Source organism: Xyrauchen texanus, chromosome 26, assembly GCF_025860055.1.
Source record: "Xyrauchen texanus isolate HMW12.3.18 chromosome 26, RBS_HiC_50CHRs, whole genome shotgun sequence".
In the NCBI taxonomy this organism is placed as follows: Eukaryota; Metazoa; Chordata; class Actinopteri; order Cypriniformes; family Catostomidae; genus Xyrauchen; species Xyrauchen texanus.
In genome coordinates, this window is record NC_068301.1 from 9,203,776 (window position 1) to 9,223,839 (window position 20,064).

Here is a 20,064-nt window from a genome sequence, read left to right on the forward strand (position 1 = left end):
CATGTTGGTGCGGCTATCATTATGAGGACTCTCCATAGACATAATGATTTTTATACTGTACTAACTATAGATTCTATCCCCTAAACCTAACCCTCACAAACATCTTTCTGCATTTTTACATTTTCAATAAAACATTGTTTAGTATGTTTTTTAAGTGATTTGAATTATGGGGACACTAGAAATGTCCTCATAAACCAAATTTATAGCATAATACCCTTGTAATTACCAGTCTGTACCATAAAAAAAATGTCCTCATAAAAAACCCAAACCCACCCCCCCACACACACACACACACACACACACACACACACACACACACACACACACACACACACACACACACACACACACACCAACAGCTCAATGCTGAAGAACTTTGCCTTCAAATAACCTAGAGAGAAAGACACACACCTGAGATTAATTTCTCAAATCAAAAGGGTCAAGGACAGAGATAGAGTCACACCAACTTTCAGAGAAGTAAGTCTTTCTGCTCATTCTGAGCAAATTTGTGATGAATCACTCAATGTTTGGACATTTTGAGATTATTAACAGCCTTGTCAGTTGATATTGTTATTCAGTGTTGCCTGCTAATGCTATTATTATTACTCATGTATAGGGTGAGGAATTTGAAGAAGAGATGTGCTATACTTTTCCAAGCAATTTGTTTTGTGATTTTCACCTGGTGGCAGGGGCGAAAATTTAATCAAAATGTTGGGGGGGATAATAAACATAACAATTCTCAAGAGCAATTTTTGAAGGGGACACCAAGTCTTTTTTTGTGGTTGCCCCGTTTGCATTTGTATTATTTTATTTCTTAAACAATTATTTTAAGAATATATCATTATATTATTTACAATACACATATTTTAATGATATTTTAGGGGGGCCAACCCTCAGATAGGGGGGGTCCTGACTCCCCCGACCCCCCAGCCTTCATGTGCTATTCGAAATAAATAAATAAATCCCAATTATGAGTGTTTCTTCAACTTCGGGCACTTTTAGGCTTTTGAATTTCTAGAAAACAAAGTCTCATTAAAACAACTTTCACATGCTCGCAAATTTTTTACATTTGTCTACTGACAATATCCAACAGTGTATGTGCATACATCACAGGAGATTTATGTCATGCCAACCTGGGGCACAAGTACACATTTGTTGAGGGGTATGCAACATTAATGTTAATGCCACCCCACCAAACACACACAGAGAGGGAGAGAGAGAGAGAGAGAGAGAGAGAGAGAGTATTTTTTACAGTTTTGAACAGGTCATATGTAAGTAAAAACATTTTACATTTATATTACATTTATGCATTTGGCAGATGCTTTTACCCAAAGCGACTTTCAGTGCACTTATTACAGGGACAATTCCCTGGAGCAACCTGGAGTTAAGTGCCTTGCTCAAGGACACAAAGGTGGTGGCTGTGGGGATCAAACCAGCAACCTTCTGATTAACAGATATGTGCTTTAGCCCACTTCGCCACCACCACTCCACTTGGTGTGATTTGATTTTGTAAGATAAGGTACAAAGGGACCAAATGGTTAAAAATGATTTATTATACTTTTCTCCTAAAATATTAGTTGGCAGAAATAACTATTATGGCACCTTCCTAAACCCCAATAACACTGTAAAACATTTTGATATTACAGCAGTCGGGAGGAATGGATTTGTTGCAATGGATGTGCATAGTGGGCCCATTTTGACTACTAGAAAAGGCAATAGAGTTCATCTGTAAAATAGGTATACACTAAAATTGTACCCTGTTGATTTTCTATAAGCAGAATATATCAGAATGTGAAAAAAGAGATACAGCACTTTTCTGCCATCCTCAGGACACAATGTGAAACTGCACTTAGGGGAGCTTTTAAGTGAACAAAAAATTGCATAATACAAGTGTATAGATGTTTATTATTATTATTCTTTAAATAAAGATATATATTTTACCTAAATAAAATGTGTTTTCTTTCTTTAGATATCACCAAATCTAACTTTATGCAATGCATTTTATATTGTCCCAGTTCATACACATACATAATCCCGGTTTTCTGAATCCCAGTTCAAGTCATTTCATAGTGATTCAATTGTTAAATTAAATGTACATTCAGAATACCAGAAAAACCTATTTGATCAATATTTTATGTATTACACAAACATATATTTCAAAGACAGCTTACTCTGATGTCACCTTGGTAAGTGGCTGTCAAATCTAATCATTTTATTGAGGTTTTTAACCAATACTCATGATTTTTTGCAGTCACAAGATTATGTTTAAATAATTATGACTTAAAAGGTCAAAATCTTTTGGTGTGCAGTTTGTTCCAGTCATTTGTGCTCTTTGTGAACCCTCAGACTGAAAGCTTATGAACCAACATGCAAAGTAGAAAAGAAAAGGTCAGGCAGACAAAGGCCATTTCTTATGCAAAGGCTGCTTTTTCTCCTCTTTCCCATCTGCCGCCTGTTACCTAAATTATAATGAATCCTCTGCTGTGGCTCCTAGCTCAGCCGCAGTAATATGACTCTTCTTTCTTTAGAGGGACCCAGTGAAAGCACCACTTTTTGCTCATTACTGTTTTCCTTAAAATGTTATACAGACATTTAGAAAAAAAAATTATTGTGTTGCATTTCAACCGTATAATTGGCTTTCTCACAGACCCTCTTTAGGTCATTTTTGCAGGCAACAGCTAGTATGGTGATGTCCCTTGGTGCCAGACAGACACAATGCTACTGTTTATCTGCAATTTAGGTGTCTGGTTTCAGAATCTTAGATGCCAGATTACAGTTTCAATTTTCAACTTAACAATATTTCATTCATTGTACCTGTAAAACAACTATTTGCCCTAAAGGCCATATGAAGAACATTTTATTTTCTCATCCTTGCTGAATTGCAAAAGCAAAAGATGTGTGGAGATAATAACATACACCCTCATCAGATTGATACCACTAACTATTAGAATGATAGTAATTGATTACTGGATGAGGAATTTCTCTTGTTGTCAGCATGGACAAGGGAGTAATAAATCCACTGTCATTCTCCAACTAGGCATATCTAGGGAATATTTAACAGGATTGTTATTAAAGAAAATATATATTTATATATATTTATGCATTTTTTGCAATAATGCTACTGTGAAGGTAGCAGTGAAGGTTATTAGTATTACGCCTGACTAAAAAACGGGCTCCATCTATCAGCAAGTGCCATGACCATGGCTACAATGGGGCTAAAGGCCCCAAAGGTTAAAGGCTTTCCCAAAACCGCAACAAAAACCACCACAGCCCTTTCACAAACACCTGTTTGTCACTATGCACTGTAAACATTTCCTGATCCATGAGATATTTGTGTATCTAAAGTTTGATTCTAAGGCAATTTGATGTAATTTTTGTTATTTTTCAAAATGTTGCAAATTTATGTAGCTACTGAAAATCCCTGAGATTAACGCTTGTTCATCATATTCAGTTTTGTTCAAGGTGATTAAATCAAAAGATTTTTTAGTAACTGTCCAATTAGTGAAAGGATGATATTTGGGGTAAAAATCCCCCCTGTTGCAGTGGCTAAAGGCCCCTATAAAACACTTATTTTTTAAATGGGGGAATATACAGGTGAAACTCGAAAAATTAGAATATCGTGCAAAAGTTCATTAATTTCAGTTATTCAACTTAAACGGTGAAACTAATATATTATATAGACTCATTACAAGCAAAGTAAGATATTTCAAGCCTTTATTTGATATAATTTTGATGATTATGGCTTACAGCTTATGAAAACCCCAAATTCAGAATCTCAGAAAATTAGAATATTGTGAAAAGGTTCAGTATTGTAGGCTCAAAGTGTCACACTCTAATCAGCTAAACACCTGCAAAGGGTTCCTGAGCCTTTAAATGGTCTCTCAGTCTGGTTCAGTTGAATTCACAATCATGGGGAAGACTGCTGACCTGACAGTTGTGCAGAAAACCATCATTGACACCCTCCACAAGGAAGGAAAGCCTCAAAAGGTAATTGCAAAAGAAGTTGGATGTTCTCAAAGTGCTGTATCAAAGCACATTAATAGAAAGTTAAGTGGAAGGGAAAAGTGTGGAAGAAAAAGGTGCACAAGCAGCAGGGATGACCGTAGCCTGGAGAGGATTGTCAGGAAAAGGCCATTCAAATGTGTGGGGGAGCTTCACAAGGAGTGGACTGAGGCTGGAGTTACTGCATCAAGAGCCACCACACACAGACGGGTCCTGGACATGGGCTTCAAATGTCAAACGTCTTACCTGGGCTAAAGAAAAAAAGAACTGGACTGTTGCTCAGTGGTCCAAATTTTGCATCTCATTTGGAAACCAAGGTCCCAGAGTCTGGAGGAAGAATGGAGAGGCACACAATCCAAGATGCTTGAAGTCCAGTGTGAAGTTTCCACAGTCTGTGTTGGTTTGGGGAGCCATGTCATCGGCTGGTGTTGGTCCACTGTGCTTTATTAAGTCCAGAGTCAACGCAGCCGTCTACCGGGACATTTTAGAGCACTTCATGCTTCCTTCAGCAGACAAGCTTTATGGAGATGCTGACTTCATTTTCCAGCAGGACTTGGCGCCTTCCCACACTGCCAAAAGTACCAAAACCTGGTTCAATGACCATGGTATTACTGTGCTTGATTGGCCAGCAAACTCGCCTGACCTGAACCCCATAGAGAATCTATGGGGCATTGCCAAGAGAAAGATGAGAGACATGAGACCAAACAATGCAGAAGAGCTGAAGGCCGCTATTGAAGCATCTTGGTCTTCCATAACACCTCAGCAGTGCCACAGGCTGATAGCATCCATGCCACGCCGCATTGAGGCAGTAATTAATGCAAAAGGGGCCCAAACCAAGTACTGAGTACATATGCATGATTATACTTTTCAGAGGGCCGACATTTCTGTATATAAAATCCTTTTTTTATTGATTTCATGTAATATTCTAATTTTCTGAGATTCTGAATTTGGGGTTTTCATAAGCTGTAAGCCATAATCATCAAAATTATATCAAATAAAGGCTTGAAATATCTTACTTTGCTTGTAATGAGTCTATATAATATATTAGTTTCACCTTTTAAGTTGAATTACTGAAATTAATGAACTTTTGCACGATATTCTAATTTTTCGAGTTTCACCTGTATTTGTTGTGAACATTTTTCAAATTGGGCACACATTCACTGATCCAATCACAATGGAGAATAATTTGTTAATAGAAAACTTGAGATGTTATAAAATGTCAAATGTGTTTAAAATTAACAGGAAATTGTGTACCCTTTTCTGAAGTAGTTATTTTGAGGAAATATTATCTTACTTTATTACTCAAAAAGCATCTTGCTGTCTCAAATATTTTTGCATTAGTTGACAAATTTTGCACTTTAACTATTGCCCTTATATCTACTTAAAACCACTATAACCCCTATAGGGGCCTTTTACATCAAGTGTGGGGTAAAAGGCTCCATCACCATCTTTTTTTAAAAACAGAACTTTAAGCAAAAACAATCTTGCGTTATTATTTCTTTTCACACAAATTATGTTGCTCCAATATTCAATAAAAATAAATAAATGTTTTCAATCTTGATATATTTGTGACCAGAAAAAAAGCATATTTTCCTGTGTGTCCAGTGTGCCTTTTGACCTGTTGTACCCTACTAATATATTATAATAATATGCCATCTTTGCATTTATCTTAGCATATATTTTGTACCTTATTAATATTTTTAGAAATGTTATTACATAATGTATTCAAGGGTATAGCCAGGACATTAATTTAAGGTGGGCCTAAATAAAAATTAATGGGCCAAGTTTTCACCCCAACTTTTACTTAACAAAAGAAGCAGCACATTCTTTCACATTTTTAGAAATCAGAATTTATGAATTTTTTACTCTATTTTATAAATACATATTTTAAGTTAAAAAAAAAATCTCTAATATTCTGTGGATGGGCCAGGGTCTAATTTGGGCACCCTTGACAATGCCACTTATGTACAACTGTATTTTACACGATGACTTTTAAATGGTTAGTGTTGTTGTAGAGTGCATTGTCCTCTAGGAGGCGAACGCTCCCAAAGCCCATGTGCAGGGCTGTTCGATTTCAGAAATTTGTGAATCGATTCCGATTCCAAGAGTCGATTCCAGACTCATATTTTCGATTCTTTTTTTCTTTTTTTTAAATGGGAGGTAAAGTTAAATCCCATAATAAACAGCTCTCTAATGAGCGTTCTTTGTACTATTTATAATAGCATGAACAACATTTACTATTAATAGGTACATTCTAAAATTAAAACAGGGCCTATATACACATACCAAAGGACGATGCTTCAATCCCATGAGATGCAACTGAAGGAAGTTTAAGTAGATGCGCCTGTACTTCGAAGAACTGCCGCAAATAATCTTAAAAGCACCATTTAATGTACAGTAACTGCCCAAACAATACACTTGAAAATCCAGGTTGTTGTACTGGTTTATTTCATACAATTTTATATATATATATATATATATATATATATATATATATATATATATATATATATATATATATATATATATATATATATACTATATATATATATATATATATTATAATTCATGTAGCCCATTTAAAATTGTTGAATTTGATTTCATAAAATGTAGGCTAATTAAAAAATATATGTGTAAAAGTTTTTAAAACACTGTAAAAATTAGTAGAGAAGCGTTACATTCTCACTTTTATAAGTATCAATCATTTAAACTGTAACATACCGATTTACTGATGTGAACTAGGATGCTAACTGAACTCTACCATCTCCTTGTTGCAGACTTGTATTGTAACATCGGGAAGTTGTTATTGTATGCCAAATTACAGGCCCGTTGACGGGGGTTCTAGTAGTTCGAACGAATAGCAAAATCTGTGAGCGCGGTAAAGTTAGTTTGAAGTTCGACATTCGATAGACATTAGGGTTCGCAGATGTAAGGGACCGTCTGAAAACTCCACTCACTCCTCTAAAACATAGGAGTTGTCCACTCATTCATTCAATTCACGTGCAAGTTGTACAGAAAAAAAAAAAAAAAAAACTGTAAAATACATTTTCACATTCAGAATGTTCTTGTAACTTCCCAGAGGATAGACAGACATACTACAGGTGATATTATTATAGTATGATCAAGTATATAAATACAGTAATCAATTATTTTATAGAACAAAATCACTAAAATTCACCAAAATTATGTTTTCTCATTTTAAAGGCTGTATATTTTTACTATTTTTATTTTAGTGATTAAGTAGTAAGTCCTTCTATCCTCTAAAATTGATTACTGTACTTATAGGCCTATAATTGATCATATTGTAATAATCTCCCCTGTAGTATGTCTGTCTGTCCTCTGGGAAGTTATAAGAACATTCTGAATGTGAAAATGTATTTTACAGGTTTTTTCATGTAGGCCTATAACTTGCACGTGAATTGAATAAATGAGTGGACATCTCCTATGTTTTAGAGGAGTGAGTGGAGTTTTTAGACGGTCCCTTACATCTGCAAAACCGAACGTCGAACGTCAAACTTTACCGCGCTAAATCAGTGATGCCTGTCAGTGACAACGACATCCAGATGGATAGTGAGTATGGGGCGAAAAGAGCAGGAGAGACTGAAGAGAAACAGGCAGCAGCGTCATTGTCACAGAATATTGAACATATGTTCAAAAAGACTGCCACACAGGGTACGCTTGTTATATTGGTAAGCAATTTGACAACATTGTAGTAAAAATTTATTAGCGCAAAAAAAAGTGCATCAAAACGCGTGCTCGTTAAGATACCAGCAGACAAGCTAATCCAGCACACATTAGTGCATAAAAAGTCACCAAAATGAAGTATTATAATTAAATACAAAATGAGGGGGTAAACTGCAAAAAGGTGCACTTTTTGAAAAAAAAAAAAATAAAAAATAGAGCAGGTGAACTTCTGTGGTAAATCACACACAACTACATTTCTTTTTGGTAAAATTTGGCAAAATGAATATACTAATTCTTTATATGTCAAATGCTGTTACATAGGGACAGAATGAGTCTCAAGGCAACCACCTGAAGTCCAACGTATATGTTTTTGATGTCTTTTCTGTGAGGTTAGCTTTGAAAAAGACAACAGTTGACATTTAGTAAAAAAAGAAAAGTATTTATTATTTTACTCGCAGACACATCTACCTGCAAAAACCTTTATCTTGCTTTTTGTAATATTTGCATGCATGTAAAAACATTACAATCTTTTCTTAGCATAATTTATTATTGATTGTTAAGACTGAAAGAGCACCTTGGGTTATACACTATAATCAGAACTAATTGGAGTCCTGGGCCCGTATTCAAAGATTTATATCTTAACACTAGTAGTTCTCCAAAGAGTTCCTACCTTGGCGTTTTTGCTTAAAACCTATTCACAAAATTACTAAGACCAAGTTTTAGTAAGGTAATCTTAAGATAAGTGTAAGGCAGAGTTGACCTCGTTGCTAAGGATGACATCATGTTTTATTACGTCACTCTTTTAAATCACCCTCAGTGATTGGTAAACAGGTAACAGCTATTTGTCAGCTAAGATAGATAGACGGACAGACAGACAGACAGAGACAGATAGATAGCTAGATAGATCCCGTAAACAGCATCAAAACACAGCTCCACGATTATCGTGATTCCCTGTAAATGCCCTCTTTTTGAATGTAGACACGAACGTGGATCCATAGAAAAAAATACTATGAATTGTCGCAGGATATGCAGTCTGGAGAGGCAAGGGCAAAGACTTGGCTTGAATATCGGGGTTGGAGTGTGAAGCACCTACATATTTCCTTTGATCTTGGTATAAATATTGTGTGTGTGTGTGTGTGTGTGTGTGTGGTGGTGGTGGTGGGTGGGGGGGGGGGTGTTACCAATCCCCCACCACTCCTGGAAACTATGCCCCTGTGGAGAGGGCATATATATGATAGATTATTGCTGACAAATTACAGAAATTCCCAATTCATCCACACTACACAGTTTTATTTAGATGTGTCCAGTGAGGGACCTCAGCAAGGAAGCTCAGCAAGTAGGGGTTAGCTCAGCAAGTAAAGACGCTGCCTACCAAACCTGGAGTCACAAGTTCGAATCCAGGGCATGCTGAGTGACTCCAGTCAGGCTTCCTAAGCAGCCAATTTGCTCAGTTGCTAGGGTAGGTAGAGTCACGTTGGGTTAACCACCTTGTGGTCTTTATAATGTGGTTCTCGCTCTCGTTGGGGCACGTGGTGAGTTGTGCGTGGATGCCGTGGAGAAAGCCAAAGCCCGTGCTGTCTCCACGGTAACACGCTCGAAAAGCCACACTTAAGAAGTCCTAAAATTTGGAGTGAAACGAATTGGTCATACATTTCTGCATTCACTACTTTTAGCCATAAGAGTTTTTGTGAATACGGGCCCATGCTTTAAAAGAAATGTAGCATAAATTAAATGTAATACAATGGCTTAAAGTAGGCCTTTAAAACTCATTGTTGCCTCCATGCTGCCCAGAGCCAATTCAAATTGGTCTCTCCAAAGAAATGGAAAAAAGTTTATATTTCTTGAATTTAACTTGAATTTTACAGATATAAAATGTTCCACTCTGTCCCTTCTAATGAACTTCAGTCTAGTATATTTTCACAGTTCATACAAATTGTAATGTTGTTGTTTCTTTTTTTGTTTTGTTTTTGTGGAGTGTCTTTGCTTGTACTCAGTGAACTGAAGTTCTTACTTTATACAGTTCTTACACTCCACTTGGAAGTGAACCAACTGTGAAGGGAAATGCCCAATTCCTATATGGAACTTTTTGGAATATAGTGAATCCTTTCAGCCTGCCATGGGAATCTCTGCATTAGCAGCTGCTGTCGGAGTCCTTGTATTCGGCTTTGCCTTCGATGTCTTGCCTTGTATTCGGCTTTGCATTCAACGTCTTGCCATCTGGACTCATACAGTATTTGTCCACCTTTCAAGCTGCAAGTAAAGTAGGAAGTATATACTTGGTGGCCTATAATCTCAACATCTGGCTCTTTTTGGGATTGCTGGTCATTAGATCCTTAATGACAAGGGTCAAATGGATACTTTGTGACTCCTCCATGGAGTTCGATCATGGGCTCGCTCCAGGTGATGACATCCCCAGTGAGATGGCTGGAGCAGGAAGATTGGTTGTAGATCTCGGTAGAGGTCAGCACACGTGACCAGAATTGTAGATCCGACATCTCGCCCACAAAAGACTGTGTGGCATCAAAACGGCCACCCAGAGTGTCCTGACATAAGGTAAAATAGGGTCACAAGTTAGTGTGATGGCAGGTGTTTTACAGATTTGATAAACTTATGTTTGATTGTGTGAGACTTACCTGCTCTTGTCCGAGGATAAAGACTCCTCCTGGTTTAATTGGATGCCAAGAGGACAGATTCTCCCCAGAGCCCCTTTTCACACCATCCTGATAAGCTTCCCACATGCCATCACGTGTGGACCATGTCACACAGAGGTGGTGCCACTTACTGTCCGTCAGAGAAAGGGGAAGAGTGACGGCCTGAAAGAGGACATAGATGAACAATATAAACATAGCTATATACTGTATCTTTCAACAACATAGCTATTGTTTTGATTTTCTCCTTTTACACCATAATATGCAGTGATAACTTCAGAAAGACATTTGTTGGTTGATTTCCCTAAAAAGTGTAATCATTGTGTCTCTTTGGTACTGTCAGAACATTGATCTAGTAGTTTGGGCATCCAGACCAGGGCTGCATTTCCCATACAATGACATAGCTCACTGCTTAACCACCATAGGACGATGCATTGTTAGAGAAATCAACTGCCGAGTCATGCTTTTTTCAAAACCGTAGTAACTGTTGCAAATCAGTACATCTATTGTTAAAACCACGTTGGTTCAGATGTGGATAATTGAGTTACATGGGACTTGTGACTTGCTTGATTAAATGCAAAAAAAAGTTGATTGACTTTGACAAAAGGACCAATGACTCAAGACTCGACTTGGACTTGAAGTGGATGATTTGGCAATGACTTATTTATAATTTTTTCATGTTATGTGCTTTTATTACTAGTAATAAAAAACTATAAAAAAAATAGTATTGCAACAACGATGAATTGATAAAAAAAGGATAACCACCGCACACACACACACACACACACACACACACACACACACACACACACACACACACACACACACACACAAAATGGTACGCCAGTTCTCCTAACTATTGTACTTGAATTTAATCTAAGCAAAAATGCAACATTTCAAGCCGAATTCTCAGTTATTTTAGTGGAGCTGGGCACTGTGAACAATTAAACTCTGATTTGGACAGCAGCAAATCGCCCAGTATGAAAACCACCTTAAGTGTGCATGCTTCTCATCTGTGTCACTGTGTTCATATCAGACACACTGAAGAAGTTCCATCGAGTTCTTGTTCGTGTATGTGCTTTTTCAAATTTTCTGATCTGATGGTTGTTTCCTTTAAAAGCTGCACGTAAGTTTAAATCTCTTGCTTTAGCACAGCAGTTTATTGACAGATTCTAGAACTCCTTGGTTTCACTAAATTCATGCTCGGGGGAGTCAAAAAATATATATCCACTGTCATGTTAATGCTGTATAACGGAGTCAAATGTATTGTTTATAATTTACTGTTGAGGCTGTTGTAATCTGTTATAATTGTCATGCTGATAGTTTGTGTCATACACTCACTGAGCACTCATTATGATCACCTGTACACCTATGTATTCATCTGATTATCTAACCAACGAATCATGTGGCATGCATAAATCATGCAGATATGTGTCAGGAGCTTCAGATAATGTTCAGCACAACTCGTCAAACCTTGAGGCAGATGGGCTACAACAGCAGAAGACCACATTGGGTACCACTTCTGTCAGCCAAGAACAAAAAGCTGAGGCTTCAGTGGGCACAGACTCACCAAAACTGGACAGTTGAAGACTGGAAAAATTTAGCTTGGTCTGATGAATCTCAATTTCTGCTGAGGCACACAGATGGTAGGGTCAAAATTTGGTGCCAACAGCATGAATCCATGGACCCAACATGCTTTGTGTCAACAGTCCTTGCTGGTGGCGGTTGTGTAATGGTGTTGGGAATGTTTTCTTGGCACACTATGGGCCCGGTAATGCCAATCAATCATCGCTTGAATGCCACAGCCTATTTGAGTAATGTTGCTGAACATGTGCATCCCTTCATGGCCACAATTTACTCATCTTCTAATGGCTACTTCCAGCATGATAGTGCACCATGTCACAAAGCAAAAGTCGGCTCAAACTGGTTTAATGAACATGACAATGAGCCTTCCCAGTCCGAATCCAATAGAACACATTTGCATGAATGTGCACCTGACAAATCTGCAGAAAATGCATGTTGCAATCAGGTCAACCGGAATCTCAAAAGACTGTTTCCAACTTCTTGTGGAATCACTGAAATGAAGGTTTGAGACAGTTTTGAGAGCATATATAATGGGTGCTACAATGCTGAATGTATCCCTATAATTATCAGGTAAATAAAATTATAAAAAATCTGATGGATAAAAATAGACCATAATGGAAATTTTACTTCTCAATCCATCACAGTGACAAAATCTTGTCAAATCTTATCTTCTGTACAAACACACACATTTTAGGATCACATATTACTAGATAGTAGACTGCACTTTTGTTGCAATTTTGCCAAAAATATATACTTCAACTATTTTCAGATATTAATATAGTTCTCAGATATGTTTGTATAATTGAGAAAATGTATAATTCCTGGGTGAAAACTAAACTGGAAAAATAACCTCTCTGTTTCTGTTATGTACTGACTTGACTATTAGATGGACTCAATCTGACCTGCTCATGTGTGACTTGCTCCCACCTCTGCGTTTGTTTAGAAATGTAACTGATGATGTTATGCAGGAGGTGGAGTTAAAACTTATGCTGATATTGAATTGATTTAAGTAAGATATGAATGCACTGCATGGTAGGGCTCAAGACTAAGGGTCGTGGAAGGCTCGAGACTAAGGGCCATGGAAGACTGGGAACTGACTACCATGGTAATGAGCCCTGGCAGTGACTGGGGAACGACCTCCGTGGTCTTGAGCTCTGGCTTCGACTGGGGAACTACATCCGTGGTCGTGAGCTATGGCAGCGACAGGGGAGAAGGTGTCCTTTTCCTTCTCCTATTCCGGACAGCCGGGAACACTGTTAAGGGGAATGGTCGAGGCCACAGGCATTGGCTCTGGGACGGTCGAGGCTACAGGCATAGGCGCTGGCTTGTTGACCATGGCAGGCGTGGGCACTGGCTCACTGACCGTGGCAGGTGTGGGTGCTGGCTCATTGCCCGTGGCAGGTGTGGCCGCTGGCTCGTTGATCGTAGCAGGCGCGGGCACTGGCTCGTTGACCATGGCAGGCGTGGATGCTGGCTCTTTGACCGTGGCAAGCGTGGCCGCTGACTCGTTGACCTTGGCAAGCATGGGCACTGGTTGTGACCTAGGGTTCCTGCCGTAATTCACAGTGTACAGGGGAAGTGCCACCTCTGTGGTTGCTACCGCTGACAGCGGTGAGGAATCAATAACCGCCTGGAGCACTTGTCCTCATCCTCCTTTCCCACAGTGAAGGGTGATCCACATAGTCGGCCAGTGTCCAGTGAGGACACATCAGCTGGAGTCATCAGTTCTTTTAGTGCGCCATTCAGGCCAGCTCTGAAAAAACCACTAGAGAGTGGTCTCCATAGTGCACTAAATGCGCCAGTTGAAGAAAGTCATGGAAGTAATCCTCAACTGGATGGTCCCCTTGCTTCAGGAGGAGAATTATGACCACCATCAGATCCATCTTGTTTGGTCAGTTCTTCTGTCATGCTAGTTGTGGAATGGCGGAGCAGAGACATAGGAGTACTTTCAAGGTTTCAATGGAAGTCGTTGGAGTAGAACAAATACCATACAGGGAACAATCAAGGAAATACGCTGGAATGGAACTGCTGAGTGATGACACAACATAATTTAATAACTGACAAAGGAATTAAAAAACTAGAGGGTATTTATTCAAACAAGAGCTAATGATGGAATGGAAAACAGGTGAGAATGATCGGGAACAGATGGCAGTGATGAGGGCAAAGCATTCTGGGAAACATAGTCCGAGGAAACATGAGAGAGACAGACTGGCAATAGGCCTAAATAGTTTTTATATATATATATATTTTGATGGAGCAACACAGTGTCAAAAGAAATTATAAAAAAAAAGTTTTGGATTAAAATCATTAAAATAAAAAGTTGATTGACCTCTTGAAAGGGTGATTGATTTATTCTTGTGGTCCTGTTGCTAATTAATCAAGAACATTATTTTAAGAAATTTAAGTAATAAAGCATAATCAGTTTTCAAAGTCTGAACTTCAAGTGCTTTTGAAGAAGGAAGAAAATCACATAGAAAAAAAGGCTGTTCTTAAAGGACAATTTTGTCAACTCTACAGCTACAAGTAACAAACATTTATAGAAAAGCATTTATGTGGTGCTTAAACAAAAATCCAAACTTAAAATGTTTTTCTTTTCAACACTCTGTCCCTCTTTTATGCTAAACCTCCATTAAAAAAAAACAGTTGCAAACTGTAAGCATGTAACTACATGCAACTGGATGTAAGCAATTGAGAGGACAGATTTGTCCTGTTTCAATAATATAAAAAAAACAAAAAAACCCATAATGTATTTACACGTCAACCTTGGATAAGCAATTAACTAATTAGGCTGGATGATGCAAATGGTTAGGAAGCCAAGAGGAAGAGAGAGCTTTGCAGATTGTTGCAAGGGCAGTACAAGGGCATCTTCAGGGAAAGTCTGGCGACCCCATTTCCTTATTACATTGTGAGCCATTGTGAGCCCTCAACTTAGAAATGCATTTTATCATGATTATTTTGTCCAAAGTTCTGACATGTTTGGTTGCATCAAATGATGAGAGGTTGTTTTTAAAGTTGCCTTTGTTTAATGATCTAGGACATTAGACTTTTGTGAGTTATGCAAATCAACATCGCTATCCCTGTTTTATAATTGGGTGATTTCTTTACCTTGTCATTCACTAGTAGCTCCACGGGATTGTTGCCCCACTCAATCAGGACAAGTTCATTGGCTTGACCCGGGACAGAGTATGAGAATGGTGTTCCGATCCCAGGACCTGAGCCCCCTTTTAACCAAAGACAAACTGTTAAGGCGAAGATCTCATTCAGAAGGGTGCGCTTGATCCGGCCATACATATAGTTGGTACGCATTGGAAACCCAATCTGAAAAGCGTCAGGATTCTTAAGCTTCTTGTTTGGTCCTGTTAGAGGTGAAGACAAGGGATTGTGAAATGAGATCTCATTTTATATTATCCATTAAATTAGCTAATTAGTTAATAAGCAGCTTGAGGAATGAGCTCAGATGTTAATTTAGGTACTGATGAACATCTATCACATATAATACTCATTACACTTCATATGCTTAAGGGGAGCCTACACACTGGAGTTTATGCAAGAGAACACTGCAAGTCAATTGATTTCAGTGAGGATGGCAGGTTGGAAAGATGTAGGGGGAAAATGCAAGGTTTTGCAAAAGTAAAGCTCCAACCATGCCACCAATAGCTAAGAACATTTCAACTTTTACTGCAACACACTCTGACATAGGCATCCATTGACTTTCAGGGCGGAATCCAGTTGTGCTTATGGAAATCTAATGAACTGTTTCCCAATTGATTTTAAACACAGACTCCTCTTTCCACACCCTTAAAACAAAGCTTATGCATTCCTATCCACTAAACGCTCTGTCAGAGGTTTTTCTAGTGTGAAGGCACCCTAATGCTAAGAATCTACTCTTCTGATTTTGTAGCATTTTTACATTTTAGAACATATTACCTGCTTCAGGAGTCTTGTGGTGAAGATTACCGAGCACTGTTTCTAATTTATTGTGGGCTCCACGGGCAGGAGCTCTTGACCAATTTGGCTTGTAAGGGATTTGAGGATGGTGTCCATTCTCATCACTGCCATGGTGTCGATCATCGTGCTGACCATTGCTTTGATGCACATCCTCATGATGACCACTGTCATGATTGCCATCATCATGGTCATCGTCATGGTGGTTGTTGTGGGTGACATGATGGTCATCATGGCCATTATGATGATTGTCATGGTGATCGTCATAGTGGTCATTGTGTCGGTCGTAGTGATAACTATAATGATGATTATAATGTTGGTTGGAGTGATGGTCATCGTGGTGGTTTGCTTGGTGGTTTGCTTGGTGGTTGGAGTGGTTATCATGATGGTCATCATGGTCATGGTGATCGTGATCATCATGGTGATCGTGATCACCATGATGATCATTTCCATGATGATTGTCATGGTGACCATAGTTGTGATGACTGTCATAGTGATGATGGAGCTGTTCTTCCAGTGCGTTAATTTTACGTTGTAGGAGGTCTCTCAAAGAACTTGAATAGGAACTGGAAGAATTTCTTGTCTGTAGATAAATGGAGAGGGATAGGGGGGGGCAGTGGTTAATCATAATTAACTGAAAATAGTTCTTGAAAATAGGAGACTGTCCAGAACTGACTCATACTCTCATGCAAATATCTGCTTAAGCTTTTTGTGAAAATTGAATTATCATAATTGCAAAACTATAAAACTTTAGCTAACATTTTGACTAAAAATGCAACAAAGCACATGTCTTTCCTAACCAAAAAAGACCAGCTTAAAAAGAACAAACGTTTTGAGTTTTGTATTATGCTTTACTGTATATTTACTATTCAGTCTATTAATATGCAGATATGCATTACAACATTATGAAGCAGCCCCTCCTTCACTGTCAGCCTCCTTCCTCTGATTAGTTGCAGCAAATCCAGCTTTCCTCAATGCCATAGCATTCTGCACTTAATGGCTCATCAAGGCAGATCGGCCAAATTGGAGGTGGCAGCAACTGGCACATTGCAGTGTGCTGTCACCAGCATGCTGTATGTGCACTTCTCAAAAACAAAAACGATTCTAATAATGGCTGAGGCTGATAACTCAAACACTTTGTAAAACATAAATAATGACTGTCTGAGTTCTAAAGCAGAGAGTTTTGTATGAAACTGATTGAGCACAGATTGTGATGCAGCACCAAACTTCAAACTCTCAAACCCTTTAGCAGCAGCTCATTCATGTAATATAGACTAATGAAAAAAGTAAGAGACTAGTTGCATTTCATTACTATTATTGGATACTATATTCAATGAAAGTGTGACATGGTGACCTTCAAATGCTGTTTGAAGAATCTAACTGCACTATGATAACTATTTTTCTTGTGAAACATTTCAGATAGTATGTTGGTCATCGTACATGCTGTCTCAAGGGTAGGGTTCTGGCTAATTAAATAAACAAATCCAAGCAGGACTGCCTGAATGGAAGGTATTCAATGATCTGTTGTTGGCATAGGAAGCCACCAGAGTGTATGTTACAGAGCCAAAGTTCACGTCATGATGAGCAGTTATCCTGAATAGAGATGTGTCTATGCAGTACCCCTTAACAACAATATGTAAACAATTGTGTAGAAATGTATTTGCATTTACTGCTTCTTAAACCCAATAATCATGGGGTCTGTGTGCAATAATGATTGAACAGCAATTCACTATTCATTTAAAGATTGTAAACTCGTCCCCACCTGAAGATTTTCCAGCCTCTCCTTCAAAGCTTGCAAGGTCTTTCCTGTTTGTTCTGGGGAAAAGCTCCCATGTTTGCCCAGATATGGAGATTTGCCTCTGTGATGATCATTGCGATGCCCGTTTAAAGGGAAGTGTGGATCAGCATGATGGTTGTCATGGTGATGTGTGGAATGATGAGAGTTGTGGTGTGAAGGGCCATGATGGTCATCATGGTGCCCTCCTGCCCCTCTCCCAAAGCCCTCGCAGAGGATCAATTTTGCTGTCAGTTCCCGAATGGTCTCTCGCTGATCGAGGATGGTTTCTTTCTGTTGCACAAGGCTCTCTCTCAGGTGAAGGATGGTGGCTTTGGCCTCATCAGATATGCCATGTCGGCTACCACTACTACTACTATGACCATTTGGCAGTCCACTAACTGGTCCATGATGTCCATTCCCATGCCCATTGCTGTTAGGCCCAAGTGCAGCCCCACCTGGTGTGAAACAACTTGGGTCTGCATCTGCAGGGATAGGGATGCAAACAAGTTTAGGTTGGGTGCCCCAGTCATATTCCAAACCTGGTACACTACTTACTGCATCTGAGGGCAACAACATTAGGAGGAGAAGAGGAAAGAGTGAAAGAGGGGGTGGATATAGTCCTTGAAGAATCCCTCCCCAGTACATGTGCTCTGGGAAACGCAGCAACATAATGTCATGAATTGTGTTTTTTGCCATCATCAAGTTCCTCTTTAGAGTGGTGTGATGTGCACCATGAAAACAGGCCATGGGAGAGCAGCAAGTGGATTTAGAAATCCATGATGGATGTCCAGAAAATTCATTGTATATTCCGTTTAAATCACACAGGTGAACACATATGGTTATCTCAAACAGTTTCTTTGAGTAGTTATAAATCCATCAAATGCAGCATTGAGGTCTTTCAATGTCCAAATGCACATTTCAACAGTACTTCTCAACAGGGCAGGAGTAGGGGTGGTTGACCGTTCTTGACTTTCATGAGGTCTTTTGCATACCAGATCTCCAGTGTTTGGCAGTTAAGAGTAATCCTTTAATTTCCGGATTTGGTGAGGCAAGGGCACATACCTAAATATTAGACAAAGGGAGAATTTAGTCATAATGAAACTTTGCACCAAAACTCTTTTGGGGTTTATTATAATGAATCTAATGAAGCAGATGAGCAACTTTTCTGTAAATGGCAGCAGCTAGATTATTTATCTCTGTTCCAATTACTGGGTCAATCAGTCATTAACATGGAGTCCTGTTGAGCCAGCTGTGCCACTGAGGTGACTGACATGAACAGCTGAACCCCCCCACCCCTGGCAATTGTAATAACATTACTGTTACTCCAAATTGATGCAAATGATGAAGAATGGCTTTTAAAATAATGCAAGCAGCCAAGCAGTGCACAAAGCCCACAGCCAGAGGTAGCTAATGAGGGATGCACAGGGAAGATAGCAAACTAATGCTAGAAAAATACATCAGTGTGGCACTAGCAGCCAGGGGCAATTGGATGTTAACCCATAAACAAATAGAAGTAAATGAGAGCATAATTCACTCTTAACCATCCCCCACAATTGTTCCTAGCATTGTTTTAGGGATTCTTCTGAAGATTTAAACAAAGGATATAAACTAAATTGAAATGTTTGGAAGCATGTAGTCTCCCAAAACAAATAGCCAAATGCTATAGCTATAACATTAAAGTGGATGTATGTATATTTTACGATGCTATAATACATTCTACTATCCCAGCTTAATATGCAAAAACAACTTTAAGTAAGCCAATCATAGTTTAATTTCCTTAAAGTGTAAACAATTTGGGGCTATGAAAACATTACTCTGTTTATTTTAGCATCTCAACCAAACCTTGTGCTGCAGTTCCAATCAACTTGGAAAGTTGGAATTTCCAACTTCCTACATGGAAAAGTGCAATGGAACGCCTCTTGAATTCGGACCTCCAACTTGGAAACTCAGGTGAAAATCCTCAAGTCTGATTTCGCCAAGATTTCAACAAACTTGTCGGCACCCAGGGGAATGCACAAAATGAAGAATACACAAGCAAATAAAGCCATCATAAACCCATTTAAGCAATTGAGTTAACATCAAAAGTTCCTACATTACACAAACATAAAACATATTTGGCAAAAGTTTGGGGAGACTACCACGTCACATTTTTTCCAGCCAAGGAAGGGGCTTTCTGCATCCCCAAGGTTAACTGTCTAATAGGATCGAGAAAGGATTTAAGGCCATGGTGGATTGGCTTGGCATGATTAGGGAAGTCTCTTCCTGCATTATTGACGTGATCACATGTGTTGGTGGGACTAAGTTGCAGTCTGGCACTTATGAGCAATTCAGAAGCACTCTACCTGCATGTGACCAGCATTCTCCTAAGAGGCTTGCCCATTCTGCCCCGAATTTATTTCTCACGCTGTACAGCATGCCACAACA

At 38.8% G+C, this 20,064-nt stretch overlaps 1 protein-coding gene across 1 annotated transcript; it reads right to left on the minus strand.

The window, feature by feature from the left end:
* Positions 1–7,528: 7,528 nt before the first annotated feature.
* Positions 7,529–19,622, minus strand: LOC127620038 (neuronal pentraxin-2-like). Its single transcript, XM_052093111.1, has 6 exons — positions 19,483–19,622; positions 17,626–18,702; positions 15,846–16,446; positions 15,024–15,274; positions 10,320–10,499; positions 7,529–10,229 (listed from the first exon to the last, which is right to left on the minus strand). Exons 2-6 carry the CDS (start codon positions 18,385–18,387, stop codon positions 10,020–10,022), a joined length of 2,004 nt encoding a protein of 667 aa, XP_051949071.1. The 5' UTR covers positions 18,388–18,702; positions 19,483–19,622; the 3' UTR covers positions 7,529–10,019.
* Positions 19,623–20,064: the final 442 nt, after the last annotated feature.

What these genes read in the sequence shown, in the direction of transcription:
- LOC127620038 (XM_052093111.1), bottom strand. Translation starts at nt 18,387, where the DNA reads ATGGCCTGTTTTCATGGTGCACATCACACCACTCTAAAGAGGAACTTG. An exon ending in AGAGGCTGGAAAATCTTCAG is followed by an intron (nt 16,447 to 17,625) that starts GTGGGGACGAGT and finishes ATTTATCTACAG; the next exon opens with ACAAGAAATTCTTCCAGTTC. An exon ending in CCACAAGACTCCTGAAGCAG is followed by an intron (nt 15,275 to 15,845) that starts GTAATATGTTCT and finishes CACCTCTAACAG; the next exon opens with GACCAAACAAGAAGCTTAAG.